The following is a 15,801-nucleotide window of genomic DNA, read 5'->3' on the forward strand; positions in this document are numbered from 1 at the left end:
TTAGCTAGCTACTTGACACATTTTAAGTTCGTTTATAAATGTCTTAAATGTTTTAATAGCATTGTAGGCAGTGACCAGTCATTTAAAAACTTACTGTGTACTCTGTTTATATATATATTTAATCGCCAGCATACAGAGGCCTGTTGTTTTTATCTAACTTAAGAAGGATGAATGCGTCTTTGTGTGTTTTTGTTTTTATTTAGCAGCATGTGGTGGAGTTAAGGAAATATAGTTTTGTTAAGATAGGTTTATTCTTAATTGGGCTATAAATATGCTAATTTCATAATCATTAATAGATGTATGTAATTGAAATCTATTAGAGAGGGAGACAATATGTGACAGTGAAACACAACAGTTCATGATGACCTTGTGGGCCAATTTGTTTTTGTCTCAGTATTTTATGTTTGTACTTGTTTCTGTTTGGTTAAAATAGCACTTAATTTACAATATGTGGTAATTTTAATCCTCTGTGCTGATTTGCACATTTCACTGTGTGGATAGTGAGCTGTCAGAGCAGAGGTGAACTGTGGCCCTTGAGTAAGTCTGGCTCTGGGTCCCTCCTCCTCTCTGTCGTGTCTCTGGTCTTAGCCGATCTCCCTGCGCTCAGCTGTGTTGCGACCACACAGCCGGGCTCTCCGCCTGTTGTTTGGCACTTTTGGTGAGCTTTATTTCCTGTGCGTGGTGCATTGCGCATCACATCCCCGGGAGGTTTTTTTTTTGGAAAACTTGATGCTCCAAAATGGACTGAAGCAACAACTCAGCAAAGTGTGGATACTTAGGGAAAGCACAGTACTTCTGTAGAGAGCAACCTTTTGTGAGGGTTGAATTACCAGCATGGAAGAGGAAGACGGGCATCAGGAGAACGGTATCCACGCCGCCAAGGACTCGGACCGACAGCAGCGGCTCAGGCTCTGTGTTTTAAATGAAATATTAAACACCGAGAGGGATTATGTTCGGACGTTGCTTTTCCTTCAGTCGGTAAGTTTGACATTACCTTTCACTGAGGCTTGTGTTTATGCTCCTCTATCTCCTACTCGGGCACAACATCACACCAAACTATAGTCAGGAATCCTTCAATTTAAGGAAGGATTTCCTATTGTCAAAAATACAAGCCTCATAAGTTGCAGAGGGTGACATTTTATGAAAAGATATTCTACACTCTTTAGTTCGGCGCATATCCAGCACATCAGCCGGCACATGTTGCAAGAAGGATTTCACTTTAATATGTTTACCTGCCGTAAGTCTACCGGCTGGTTATGAAGACAACTCGCTAGAAATTCATATGGTGTTCGGGTTGACGCTCTCCTCAAGAGCTCAGCCTCTCTGGGAGTTGATTGTTCTCTCTTGTGTTGTTGTTATATTTAAACATTTAAACATGCTGCAGGAGTTAGACACATCTCGCAGCTCTGGTTTACAGCTGCTGCTGCACAACGTGGCTTTCTTCACAGGCTTGCTGACAGCTTTGCTTCTGAGAGGGCAGCCTGCCTGCTGGTAATGATGGAAGCATGGATTTACCTGAGTCTAACCTGCTGCACATTAGCCAAATATCAACAATGAAATAATTGAGACAGTGTCAAAAATATTCCTAGGCAGACTCATGGTCTATTCCTAGGCAGACTTGTTACGATTCATGCGTGAGGTTTTCCACATGGGCATGAAGGCTGGGGAGGGGGGGGGGGGGCATCATTCACACCTCCTCATTGTGTGTTAAAGCTCAGGTTCAAAACAATCAAAGAAGAGCTCAATTCACACCGGCTTTGCAAATAAATAGATATTCATGAGAATTCAGCAACACCACACCTTCTTTTTCCAGATTGAGATAAGAAAAACATTTCAGCACAGTTACTTATTCACTCGTTGTACATCCGTTGCCTTTGATGAATGAACATCCTGGTAATTTTACACACTCCTTTCAGCCACCAACACAGTGCCAGCATAGATGGCTCCCACCTGCAGGAGACTATTCAATTTGTGTCCTTGTCATTTTTCCTGTTGTCCTTCCCCTCCCCTCATCCTTGACTTGTCATATCTGGTACATGTACTGTGCAGGTGGTTTCTGCTTCCAGCTGAGACGAAATCATTATGTGGTTGACTCCAAATTTCCAAATTGGCAGCATTTAATGCGACAGAAATAGTGTAACTTCATTATTATGCTTTTTTTTTTTTCACTTGCTGTTGTGTGCTTCACAACAAGGTCAAAGGTCAGTGTCAGCTACAAAGCATCACCCTTTGGTTAGGGATTCAGACTACCCTCTTACTCACTTTTCCACCCTGTTGACTCAAAAAAAAAAAAAAAAAAAAAAAAAAGGCTCGCCCAGATTGTTTTTCATTTTTCTTGCTGATAAAAGGCTGTTTTATGAACATGCTAATGATTCTGTGAATTCTCCAATTTCAACATCTGGCAAGCATTTGTCAAACACGGCAATGGTTCCCTCTTTCTCTTGTTTTGTCACATGTTTAGGAACTTCCTCAAAGTTCTCGAGGTAATTCTGTACAGACCGTTCAGAGTATTCCAGTGTCACGAAGATACCCAATGATCTTACAGCCCTCGAGTCAGTGATGCATGCCCACATAATTCAGCTTCCGTCGAACCCTGGATTAGTTTACTGAATGAATTTAAATTCCACTCGTGTTTAAAAAAAAAAAAAAAAAGAAAAAGCAGCTTTTTAACATTCAGGGGCCAATCTCTGCTGCACTGCTTCCTTTCTCGGTTACACTAGAGTCAGTCATTGCTTATCTTCTGTTACAATACAGACCAGACAGCAGAGAGACAGCTTTGACCTCCCTCGAACCCAGTTCCGGCATAATGATAAAGACACAGACCCGCAGATTTATCAGAGAAGTCTGGGTTCCCTTTCCTGTGGACATCTGAAAGCTGTCAGTGCCTGTGCCCTCCACTATGCTCCTCCCCATCATCACATCAGTTGCCATCTCTTTGATTTAAGCCATACGGTGTGTAGCCAGAGTGGAGTGATACAGTCAAGCGGGAGGGAAATTCTGTTATCACCTGTGTCTTTGAATAGAGCGATCTTTGTTTAGCCGAGGCTGCAGTCAAATGTGTCGAGATTTAGTCCATATTTTCCCTCGTCATGATAAGCCTTTGGGATTTTTATTTGGATTCAGGGTAAACTGCGAATTGTGCATTTGCAGTTTGTTAATAAACACTGCTTGGATAGATGCATTTGACTGTCCTCATTACTAGTCACCACATATGGGCACATACTGAGTAAACAAGCCTTGATGCCAAAACACGCTGCTCTGTACCCCATTGTATATGTTGTGTTCACATGCGAGACCATCCCAAATCCACTGAATCTCCATCTTGGGGGACATTGTGGCATCGGGGCTCAGTAGCTTAGATTGATAATGGAGAACATGGACACTCGGAAAAACAACAAAAGGAGAAAAGAAACATCAGTCCTCTCCACCAGTGCCAATCCTCTGCTAATCCCTCCCATGCTCTCCGTCCGGGGTCCAGCCGAGCCTGCTCCCCTTCCCTCAGTGGGAGCCGAGGCTTTTTGTCACCACGCAGCTCACTGTGGTGTTGATAAGGAAAGTCTGGCTGTGGGAGCTCACAACATATGGTTTCAGTAAAGATACAGAGTGATTCAGCGTGAGGGAGGGGGGGGGTGAGTGGGGTAAGTGGGTCGGGGGGGGAGTCCCTCATTGTGAAGAGGCTAAAGCAGTGACGGCGAATGAAAAGTGTCTTCTGAGCTTTTGATTGAGTTATTTTGCGATGATAAGTGTGACGTTTGCCCTGAAACGGCCACATGTAGTTCAGTTTGAGATCTCCTGCAGTTCCCAGAATGCCTTCTGACAGCTCACTGGGAATGTGTGGTATGTTAATGCAAGAGCAGTGGGTTGTACATGCGCACGAGGACGGGGATAGAGATAATGTAGGAGCTAGACAATGAGAGGTGTTTTCCCCCAGTCAAGAAAAGTGAACTGCACCTATGACTGAAAACACAACATGGTTTGAGGTTGCAATGCTTTCTAGTCCCCTGATACCACTGTCATGTCTCATATGTTGAACAAGCTCTATAAAGTTTTGATTCGGAGGAACTGACATTTACTCTGAGGTTTAGATTGCTGAAATATTCTCACTGTCAGTAGCTATGCTGGAGAAGTCAGGACATGATGTCATGTCTTCGTTGAGCTATTCTAGTGAACAAATATATCATCAATGTTGCGGTTCTTGATTTTTAAAAAAAAAAAAATCAGCTTCTCTCTTATGTATAGGCAACCTCAGTCTCACAGAGATCTCGTAGATATCCATCACGCCCATAATGGAAATTGAACAGTAGCAGATTGAATGGCAGCTCGCTGTTGACTGCCCACATCACCATCTATTGCCTTATCACTGATTTATTTTCCACCTCCCTTTGTGCTCTTCCAAAACCTCCCGGATCTCTGGCCCTCGTGCAGCATCGTTTCTCAATCGCAATGATTGCAATGACACACAAAAGAGATGGTTATCCGGCTTTGGCATCTCAGCCATTTTGCATGTCACTCATCCCCTGGCAATTACCAGCGCCAACCAGCTCATCCAACATGCTGGAGGGAAGCATGTAGGGATGGTGGGAGGAGAAGAGGTGAAAAGGGGGAGGGGGGGGGGTTGGGGGGTGTGAAAAGAGGGATTAGAGGATTCATTTTGCTCACTATTATCATTGCATTGCCTCCTTAGAGCAGAATGAAATCAGTCTCATTTAAACAAGATGGTTCATATTCAACTCCAAGTTTATGGTGATAACTGCTCTTTTCAAGCTTTTGTTGCAACAAATTCCCCTGTTTGTGTCTGAATTGATCATTTCTTAGTGCCATAAGATTAGTGGGGATTTTCTGTAGGGCAGCACTTTGTTGATTTAATCCAGACAACTGGATTTTCCCTGCCATGATGCACTAAAATGTAGGCTATCAATGACAGGAATATGGTCAGTGGCATCATATCCAGTAGATGTGGGGGATTTTCCTTCAAAACCATAAAAATGAGGGTTTACCATTTTAGAAAACTGCTGGATTTTTTTTTTGGACCACACTGTGTTGGTGTCCAGTAAGACAACAGTGGAATAATGTGGCCTATAAATTAGTCAGCTTTTGACCATCCTTCTTGATTCTGAGAAGTGAGAGATGGAGAGCAGGGTGACCAGGAAGGTCTCGTCAGTGCTGGGGGATAATAGGAAACATCTGGAAATCCCGCCTTCTGTGACCCTTGCTTTGGGCCACACACAAGTGAGATCACACATGTCCACTGCTGATATGTGTTTGTGTGGATAAATTATGTTGTGTGGTGCTGCACGTACGCTATATAGCTGCAGTTTCTTCACACTTCTCTCTCTGATGTTTTTCTACACTTTCACCTGCAGTAACTGTTGACATGGTTCACAGAGCAGAGCAAACAGGATGACACGTGTGCATGCACACAAACACACATTATCCGACTGATGCCCAGGAAGACAGACATACAGGAAGCCAGCCTGGAGCTTCCTCTCCAAACTTGAGCCTGTGTCTCCGTGTCTACCTTCCTTTCTTTCTTTCTTTTTTTTTTTTTTTTTTTTTGTGTACTCCGCTCCATCTCTCCGGCCCTCCCCACTCGGTGGGAAAGACCAGCATCGAGTTTCTCTGGGCGAGGGGGGTATAAATAGAATCAGATTCGAACTCTCATCTTGGCCACAACGCTGGTGGTTTCAAGCTCACTGCAAGCTCAGCCCTGTTGAAGTCATCCAAGCACAGGCACACATCACGTAATAGCAGTAGTGAAGGGGAAAAAACAGCCTGTGGAGTCTTCACAGCAGGTAGAAGTGTTACTACGGCAGACTGCTGGGGTTTTGTGAGGGTTTTATTACTGGGCTTTAAACTCTCTGTTGCTTCGTAAGACTTGAGAGTCGGGACACGAGAGTCTCATCACATAGCCTAGCTCGTAACTCCCAGATTAATCGCACCTTCAAATGCTGAAGGTGGCATACATTTGAGACAGATGCTGGCGTTCAAATGAGGGAAATGAAACATTCTAGTTTAAAAATATTGTGCCCTCCCATGAAATCAGTCATGCTAAATGTTATTTTTCATATCCTACGGGCTTTGGAGTTCAAAGCAACTTGTCTCTCTGGCTGTTTTGAAGGCCTTCTGTTTGCTAATCACTTGTCAGAGTTATTTGCATGACCGACAGCGCAGTGGTTTATGCAGATCGATGCATAAACCGCTGCCTCTGGTGCAGACACATGACATAACGTTACTTTTTTTAAGTCGCCACTGTGCACCCTTCCATCACACTCTGGACAATTGGTACCTTGCAGTGCAGCTTATGCCACAGCTACAGTGCCAGACTAAACCATTATAGTGCAGCGTGTTGTATAAAACGGGGTGTAAATACCAGTTTCCAACTTAATCTTAGTGTTTTTCTTTTAGTCATGTGTGTTGATAAGCCATTTTCTTTGAAGCATAAGACTGCAGCAGGAATTTTAGGAATTCAAGTTAACAAGTCTAAACCACTGTAACACCCGGAGGTATGATGCCAAAAAAACACCCCCTCCCTCCTTCCACAAGAGATATTTGCAGATTTTTACAGCTGTGAATCAGCGTAGGAGAAAAATCATCTTACACCATCAGTATGGAAGGATGTGAATGATCAAATTGCCATCCTTTAGGTTATAAAAAGTATTAAATGGATTAGATGTTTATCTGAGCTGTTTGTGGTTACGCTGTTCAAGCAGTGTGTGTGCTGTGGAATCTGAGATGTGTAGAGGTAAGAAAGTCATGAACCAGAAGTCAGTAGCATTATATCAGGTTACAGATTTCCCTGTGTCAGATATCAGACCAAGCAAGATTGCAGACAAGAGATACTTTTCAGATGCACTGTTTGGTTAACAGGGACATTTTTATGACTGGAGCAAATAACAAATAACAGACAGTACTGCTGTGTATGTGAAAATCTCTGTGAAGTTTTCAACAGGCTGATATACGATACAGTAGGTGACCTGGTCTGAATTGTAAAAGCACGGCAACATGAGATCTCTAATGTCCCGTTGGAGATCATGACCTGGACAAAGTTGAGACAAGTACTTTCTCATGGTGGATACGGGGTGCAGTAACTGTGCAGAATGGTTTTGAGCACACTTTTTAAAGGTGGGATGCATGGATGGATACATGCAGGCTGATTTTGGCATAGACTCTGAGGAATTACCTTTGCCATCCCTCGGGAACTTCCATTTGGCTTAGGAACTGAGGCAGCAGGCTTACAATGTTTGTTGGCTTTCTCGAGTACAACCAGATGTGTGGCTTCTTTCCGGGGTCAAAGGTCATTTGCCTGATAGAAAAATTCTGGACAACCAAACTATCACAGAACAACTTTCCACAAAGCATTTTATATTTAGAGAATATGGCAAAGATGTTTGATTTAAAGCCTGGGTTGATTTACAGGACTGTTGAGGTCTTGACTAATCAGGGCAGGCCAAAGTAAAATGCCTGGCCTGTACGCTGTCCTGCCAGGAGGCCGTTCACATGACACAATGGAACAAAGAAGGAGTGTCACACACACATCACACACTGCCCAATACATTAGTAAGTAGGTCCTCTATTGTTTCTTGTTCTATGGTAGTGAAGCAGCCTCACAAATGTAAAACTTTAATTTAAAAAACATTTTACGTCCACTATTTTAGATGCATAGTCATAGACCGATTCAAATGATCTCATTTGAAATGTAGGCTATGTGTCCAATTAAATGTGGTGAGCACTTGTCCAGAATGGAGCAAGACTTGAGAATCTTACTCATGTAAGATATGTGGGTGGGTGACGTTGATAGGAAACATGCTTCCTTCCCAGTTCATTCTTGTCTATTATTTTAGACTTAACTTAGCCTGAGTGAGTGGAGGAACAGTGTGAGGGTGGTCAGGTAATGCAAGGAAGACAAAACCAAAACCTTATTGCTGGATGAACTTTTCCGGCCTATGAACAAGGAAAGTTTACACAGCTAAAAACAAGGAAGGTTTATGCAATAATGTTTTTCTTTCTTGTTTTTGTTTTTATTAACTTCATGCTCAGGGAAAAGTTAGAGAAACAAAGCTTTGCATATATCAGGTCAAGTACAGGGGAAAAAAAGGGCTTTAAAAACAAAATAACAAGGTGGTTATGCAAGTTCACTGCATACATCCATGTCCTGGAATAAACACTGATCTCAGGTTACAGATGCACCACACTTCTCATATAGTAGTGACCCATCGTACGGCATAATGTTTTTCCATGATTGTCACTTTGTTAAACATTAGCTCTAAGGTAAACTATGTCATTTTACTAATTAGTGAATTAGAGATCTATTTATGTTATTTAACCCTACAAAGTCAAAGAGGCTGCTGAATATGTTGTCATAACTGTTCCTGACAGCTGCTGACAAATTTTTGGTCCTGGTGGCTGAAGGGCTTTTATTTTGGCATTTGTTCGATGTGATGACATTTTTGCCAACTAATATGGCATTATTAAAGGCTTGAGTCATACATGCTTGAGCTGTTACCGTGATGATTTTGTTTCCACATGCTGACAGGAAACCTTTTCGGAAACGAAAAGGCCACATATCAGGATAGATATGTGGCAAAAAAAACCCCCCAAAAAAACATGTGAGTGAATAGAGCTCTTGTTTTAATGGGGATTTTTTACCATGACTGTTATATGATTACATGTGATTTTCACAATGTAAGGTCAACTCTGATTAATATCTCTGTTACACTTTAACAGAGTGTAACAGAGAACACTTTAACAGTGTTAAAGTGTTCACTTTAACACTTTTTTGGTGTAACTTCTGTTTACACTTTTGCTTGTGCTTAAATGGAATATTATGAATCAAAATGATACTGGAAACCTCTCTTTCAGCAGCGAGGAGGAACGTGAACATTCAAAATGAGAAGTTGAGATTGAATGTAGGTCAGCTGCATTAGTAATTTTGGAGACTTTTCGAGACAGAAAGGGCTTTATCCAGCTTCTATCTAGTCTTCATTAAATGCTGTTCTCTATCAGGTTGGTAAATAACATTTGAGTCAGAACCAGTGGGTGTTATGATCTTTTCTCAGTGTAGTTGTACACAAATTAGTGTCTTTTCCACCATTTTCTTTCCGTCTGTGCCCATGACTGTGTTTATGTCTGACCAACTGAATGACATGTGGCACGTTTAGTTTCCTTTTGCTTGGTTATATCAGTTATTGTAATGCAGGAAATGCTACTAACTGAATTTTGCTTCTTGAATCTTCAGCTGTGCCGCATCTTTTTTTCCGTAGCTGGTCTTTGATCTGTTGGAAGCTTCGCAGGTCTCTGATGGCTCACTCGACAACACACTCACCACACTCTGATCCAGTCTGTGATCCCTACGTCTGTCAGCACCGAAAAACACACGTCCAAATGTCCAGATGGCCTCTGCAATCTGGTCCATGATGTTATCTGCAGATCACCACATGTCACCCATTAACAGGAGAACCACTTAGAAAAAAAGGACTTGCAGACAAACCTGCGCTGAGTGTCAGCACCGGTAGAGATGAAATTAGATGAGTATTTAGATCAGATGAAAGCTGAACATTCCCTGTGTGGAAAATATGTCATTTCAGCATTGTAGACTTGAATATAAATAAAAATGTCAAATAGAGTAATGTTAGGACATTTTAACAGATTTAAAGGTTAAAGCAGATTGCAAGTCTGAATTGCTGGCTGTTAACATTCAATGCACAAATGAGGAAACAAATAAAAAGACATGTCTGCTGGCACACTAATATCATCACAAGCTATTTCCATTATCACAAGGGGAGTATGTGAGAACGAGCATCGCGTGCTTCTCTGTATTTTGTTCCTATAGATGTGTAATGAGTGACAGAAGTTTCTGTATGTAATTGAGTGGCAGAAGCTGTCTACCGACCTGAAAGGGTAGAGATACCATAAAGAATATTTATAACTCGTACAGCCACTGTGAAAGTGGGAGTATCTAGCAAAATGAGAAGGTGACAATGCCCCTCCTCAGTTAGACGTGCTTCATGTCAACTTGGTCAGTAAAAACAAGGCGTGCACGACAATGATAACGCTTAAATTATTGCGGCAGTGAAACCTTTTGAAAGCAGAACTTTGATAGCCTGATGAAGCTTGCTGAGCCAGATCCAGGCTTAGAGATTTTTTACAGCAAGTGTCACTGAAAATTTGTGTTTCGCATATTTATCATGTTCTTCATCCACTCATTAATGCAACAGAGTTGATGAGTAGGCAGTCTTAAACAGGAAGTCTCTGATTTGTCTGTCTGTCTTTCCTCTGTCCACTGTCTCATCCCCCTGCAGCGTTTAGTTTCCGCCCATGTGAGCCACTGAAAGAGCACTGAAGTTTAAAGTCCTTCAAAGCGGAAGTGAGTAAGAGCAAGAGAGAGAAAAAACTGGACAAAACTCAAAGAAGACTTTGTGTTTTGGCGATTGGTTCTGCCAAAAAGGGTTTCTCTTGGAAGACAGCGAGGGACTGGTTGGAGGGCGAGGTGAGGGAGTATTTGGAGGGTTGGGGAGAGATGTGAATTACAGCTTCAGAGGAAAAGGAGTCCACTAAGGTTTGCTGGGGTCCCTTATTGTGGCAGCACCACAGGCCATTCTCTGGCTCTGCTGCACACAGGCCACAAAGAGGGGATTTCTTCATTTATTTTTTCAATTTCATGCCATGTCGACCCCAAAATGGCCTTCATTCCCTCCCTAAAACTGCCCTATCCCCCTTTGTGGCTGGCCACCCCAATCCTCTCCCCCCAAAAAAGAGACCCTTAATGGTCGCATTGTTTTTAGCTTGTTGTTGTTGTTTTCTCTTGGATGAAGAGGGGTAGAGAGTTTGAGGCTGGGGACCTGAGAACTTGCATAGAAAAGTCCTGAATCTGTGGATCTGTGATTCTGCTCAAGGGTTGTTTCAGTAGGTGTGGGAACCAAAGCAAATTGAAAAGGGGTTCTCAGGGCTCCCTGGAAAAACCTTGACAAGTGTTAGAGCTGTTCTTGATATACGGGGTCTCTTGTGAGATATCTGAACTGAGTGAGATGACCCAGCATTGTTGCTGAATGCTGATGTGGGGATGGGCAAACAGAAAAATGGCTGAGTCTTGTCCCCATTTACACCATGTTTAGTCTCATACACAGAAATCTACTCCCAAAGAGAATAATTAAGTAGGATATTAAAAAATTAAAGTGATGACGTGCCTTGGATGGCGTTACCTGATTGGCCCACTAATAAACAGACTAATCAAGGCTACTTTATAAAATGGCTTGTTCCATCAAAGAAATGGTCTATGGACATATTTGACATGTGTCACTATTTACACCATTTTGCTATCGATCTATATTACATGTAAAGTTGCACTTGCTGTTATGACCAACAGGAAGTACATAATCTATCAGGTCAATTTCACATCTCTGTAATTCTCCAGTTTACACAAAGGTATGTTTACCCAATGGAGGTTAACGAACATGAGTGAACTAACAAGAAGTGAAAGGCAGTGACACACGTCAGTTTGACGTATATGTCAGTGTTTCTTCTGAATCCTATTATATGTAAAATTGATCTCTTTGTCCAGTAGGTCAATAAGCAATATATAGAAATCTGCTATACAAAAATATTTGTTTGTGGTCAAACACAACAACCATGTCAACTTTCACTTTATACATGCAATTTTTTGGGACTTCCCTCTGTGTTTCACTTTACAAAATATTAAAAACACCTTTCAGTATAATGCAATCCAGTAGAACACCGCAGCAGCTTTCCAAATGACAATCAAGGTGCCGTGTGACCTTGTTCTCACATTCATTTTGACATTAATCCCTGTTTAATATGGATAACCTTTGCAGAAGGTAAACATACAAATTAAAATGCCCTTATTCTGAGTGCCCTTGGTGGCAACATTCTCTGCCAGCAGTGTGACGGCAGCTCTGAAAGGTCCGACCCTGTGTGACTGACTCTACATCTGACTTACTCCCATGTTGCAACTTGACCGAGTTTAACAATCATGACATTTCCTTACTTCTCTCTAGTTGTTTTCCTGCTGCTTTTTACTTTTGTAACAATGACTGTGTAAACTTTCCTGTGTTAAGAAATTATTCTTAATTACTGAGATTTGAGCCTTTTAAAAAAATCATAGAGGAACATTATATGTTTGTTTTTACAGTCAACTTGATGTGTATTTGTATGCTTGTGAACTCTATGCCAGCTGATTAAAAAAGCGCTAGACGAAAGTGAAGGTCTTATCTCAAAGAAAGTGAATCTGATGTTAGAGCGTGTTATGAATCTGGCTCAGCTGTAGGTAGAAAGCTCTGTGCAGAAGCAGACGAGGCAGACGCGAGGGCAGCAGGCCTCTTACTCACTGTCCACTGGAGCGAACACTGAGCCCACACCAGCATATGGTCTGTCTGTGTCTTCACACCTTACTGTCTGGCCCCTCTTCGCTCTGATAAACCTCAACAGTTAGCAAACCCCCCAGTCTACATCTGATCCTTTGGCTGTTGGTCATATGAGATGATGCCTGATTCCTCATATGACATGAGACCAGTTATTGGTGTTAAACAGTGATCACACTGTCTGGGGCGGCAGGTGATGATGGATGTTAGCTTGAACATGGCATGTGTTCCAAGCCCGACATAGGTTGAAACTGAATGTGTAAATAATGAAGATGGTGGCTGTGCTTTTCCATCCGTTCCTTTCAGCCCATAGCAATAAACAGCATGATCGTCCACTCATCATTCTGTCATCTTTGGTGCCTTAAAACATGACAGTGCAACTGTTGTGCTACAGCTTTAAGAGTAATGTCCACGATTTAAATAATTTAAAGCAGGGCTGCAGCTAGCAGGTATTTTCATCATTGATTAATCTGCTGATTATTTTCTGATTAATTGATTAATTGTTTCATATACAAAATGAAAATAAAAAATTGTGAAAAAAATGTCCATCACAGTTTTTTTTAGAGCTCAAGATGTCTTCAAATTGTTTGCTTGTCTTGTCTGACCAACAGTTCAAAAGCTGAAGTTATTCAGTTTACAGTGTTTTTATTGAGACAATTAATTATTAAAATAGTTTTAATAGCTTATTGATTTTCTGTTGCTCAACCCATAGATTCATTATTTCAGCTCTAACTTGAACTGTATAAATTTGTATGATTTGTTTGTTTGTTGCAATGTCCACAAAACTGTGCAAGACTTTACAACAGTTGAGTGGTCAGTCATACATTTCTGGCACTTCCTTTTCACAAAAAGTCACACTTCCTGTCCAGGCACAACATCTGCTTCTTTTGTGTCGTGAGGCACTGCTTCATTCTGTCGACTGTTTATTTTCCTTCCCCGCTGAGTTGAACCACTGCTTGAAAAGAAAAGGAAAGGGAAAAAAAATCTTGTCAATGATCTCGGTTTCTTTAAAAAAAAAACGCTGGCTTTTGTTCAGTTTGATTGCTCTGTTTTCACTTCCTGTTTGCATGCCACACACAAACACAACGACAGCGGCATGTGTCTGCACTTCTTCTGTTGCAGTTTGGGATTTTTTCACTTGTCTTCAGTCTTTTCTTGCACATAAATTATTGCAATAAAGTGGACAGTGACTCAGCTTTATGGGATGCCCCAAACATTTGGCAGCTTTTTGTAGCTTTAAGTTTATTTTTTTGTGTAAGTGCTGTAAAGGAAGCTGAACCCTGACTTTCTTTAGCTGTTTGGGAAGGGGATGATAACTGCTTTGTATGCTGCTCATGTCACATCTGCATCTAATGTGATACTTTTGTAAGCACAGAAAATACATACCACAGACACTTTGATTGTTATTGCTTTTTTTCATTGTTTTCGGGACCATTTATGCCATAATGCGGCAAGCAGCACCTTGAAGTGGTAATGCTGAAAAATCAAGTGTGAAAACACCCTTGAACAGTTTGTAAATGAGGGCAGAGGAAGGGGTGTGAGGTTGTGAAAATGCTAAGAAAATAGCTAACATGCTATACAAAGCTTACAGGCTTGTTTCTGAGAACTCGGGGGTGATTTAGAATTGGCTCTCACAGTTCAGTCAGCCTGTTGAATGTCTCACCCTTTTTTCCTGGAATATAAAAGTCCAAATGCATTCTTAAGGCAAAGACATTCATCTGTTTGGCTTCAGCAGTAAATAGCTTATTAAAACATTTTTAGCTTTAGTCTAGACCATATAAATCATGAAACGGACTTACAATTTTCCCCAGCCTGTCATACATCACTTAAGTGGCTCTGTCAGGTCCCTGCACTCGACAAGAAAGAGAAGCCAAGAAATTTTTAATAACAGGTGACATTTTGCTAATACCTGCTTATTGCTGCCAGGCTGCTGCAGGTACTTCTGTTATGAATGGATTTAAAATGCTCAGACTTTCGAGGATGAGTAAGGAGGGAAATTATTTAGAAAAATTATTGAGCAGTAGGAAGAACTTGAGGATAATCCTGAGAATGTGAGTGTGGACTATTAAAGGCCTGACTGTTCATAGCTGTTAGGACATTCTGTTATATCTCTTCATCTGATAGATGCAAGTTCAGTCTGCATTTTGAAATATGTAAAAAGTTGAATGTTTAACATTTTTTAATATGACTTTAATTCTGTGTATTTTTCATGGCCTGGATAACTTCCTTTGTGGAGGTTGTTGGACATTTCTGGCTCCACCATACTGATATGTCAGTGGTATAAGTCTGCATTAGTGTTGTACTTGGCAGCTACTTTGTGGTCTATCAAAGAGCTTTATGGTTTTGTTAATTGTCTCCTGTGGGATTGCATCGTGAGCAGTTTCCCCTAACAGCCCATCACCTTGTGGCAAGAGACCATCATGTGCAAGATCTCTGTTGTGCTCTGTGCAGCAGCTGAGCCCCTTCCGTGCAGCCACTCATAAGTCATAACTATGAGTCCAAGGGTATCAAAAAATGAATTTGTGTCCCATCTGACCAACTATTATTAACACATTGATTGATGTCACCACCATTTTTAGAAGAGTAACTACGCATCATTTGCACACAATCTAATGAGAGCTGCCTAGGGCAACCTATGCAGAAAAGGAGATATATGATTTGTATTTTCAAAGACCACAATTAGCTTTTGGCAGAAGGCTTTCAAAACATAATCATCTCCTGTTTCATCTCCATAAAATTCATCGCCATTGTGGGTTAGGAGCTTGAAATGTGGCTGAATAGGATTTCAGACAATAACTGAAAGACAAATCTGACATATTGTTATTAATCATTCATGGAAACATTATTCCTCAATGCCTGATCATCCTCCAAACATAATTACACACCATCGGTTCACCGATGACGATGTGCTGATGTCAGAAAAGAGGCAGAAAGGTCACCCGAGATGGAGATACCAAAGTAAACAAGGACCGCCAGCCGCATCCTGCTGCCTCTCAGCATGTTGATTAAGAAGTAATGAGCTTAACAACTGTGTCCAGTGGGTAGAGTTACAGTTTGTCATGACTACTGTGTGTTTGCTTTTCATGTTTGATTTTTTTCCCCCCCAATAACAACTGGCTTAACTAAGTACTGTGGAAAAGATGACTTTTTCAATATTCATCTCATATCTTAATGTCAGTGTGTGTGTGTGCGCAATGCTCAGAGGTATTGTCCTCTCCATGCAAATGATGCATGACTTGTAATATGCTGAGAGTTATCTGAGGGTGCAATCACATCTGCTTCTTTTCTGTTATCCAAAACCAGAGTGGGGAAATATCGACTCTGTTGTATTTTTACTTTTCGCTTGCACTGCCAAATTACAAAGACAATCAGAACTTGTTTACAAAAGTCACATGGATTTACACGTAGCTATTCTGCGAGTATTGGT

The 15,801-nt window shown here is 41.3% G+C and overlaps 1 protein-coding gene across 2 annotated transcripts in view; it reads left to right on the forward strand.

The window, feature by feature from the left end:
- prex1 (phosphatidylinositol-3,4,5-trisphosphate-dependent Rac exchange factor 1) overlaps positions 1-15,801 on the forward strand; it is an 81,305-nt gene that overhangs the window by 268 nt on the left and 65,236 nt on the right. Inside the window, exon 1 of one of the 2 annotated variants that reach the window (XM_044351157.1) lies at positions 46-978. The exons of the other annotated variant lie outside the window; for it this stretch is intronic. Coding sequence (XP_044207092.1) covers positions 835-978 — 144 coding nt within the window. The 5' untranslated portion in view covers positions 46-834. Of the gene's footprint in view, positions 1-45; positions 979-15,801 lie in introns of those variants that run through there. 2 annotated transcript variants of the gene reach the window in all.

This window comes from Thunnus albacares, chromosome 5, assembly GCF_914725855.1.
Source record: "Thunnus albacares chromosome 5, fThuAlb1.1, whole genome shotgun sequence".
Classification (NCBI taxonomy): Eukaryota; Metazoa; Chordata; class Actinopteri; order Scombriformes; family Scombridae; genus Thunnus; species Thunnus albacares.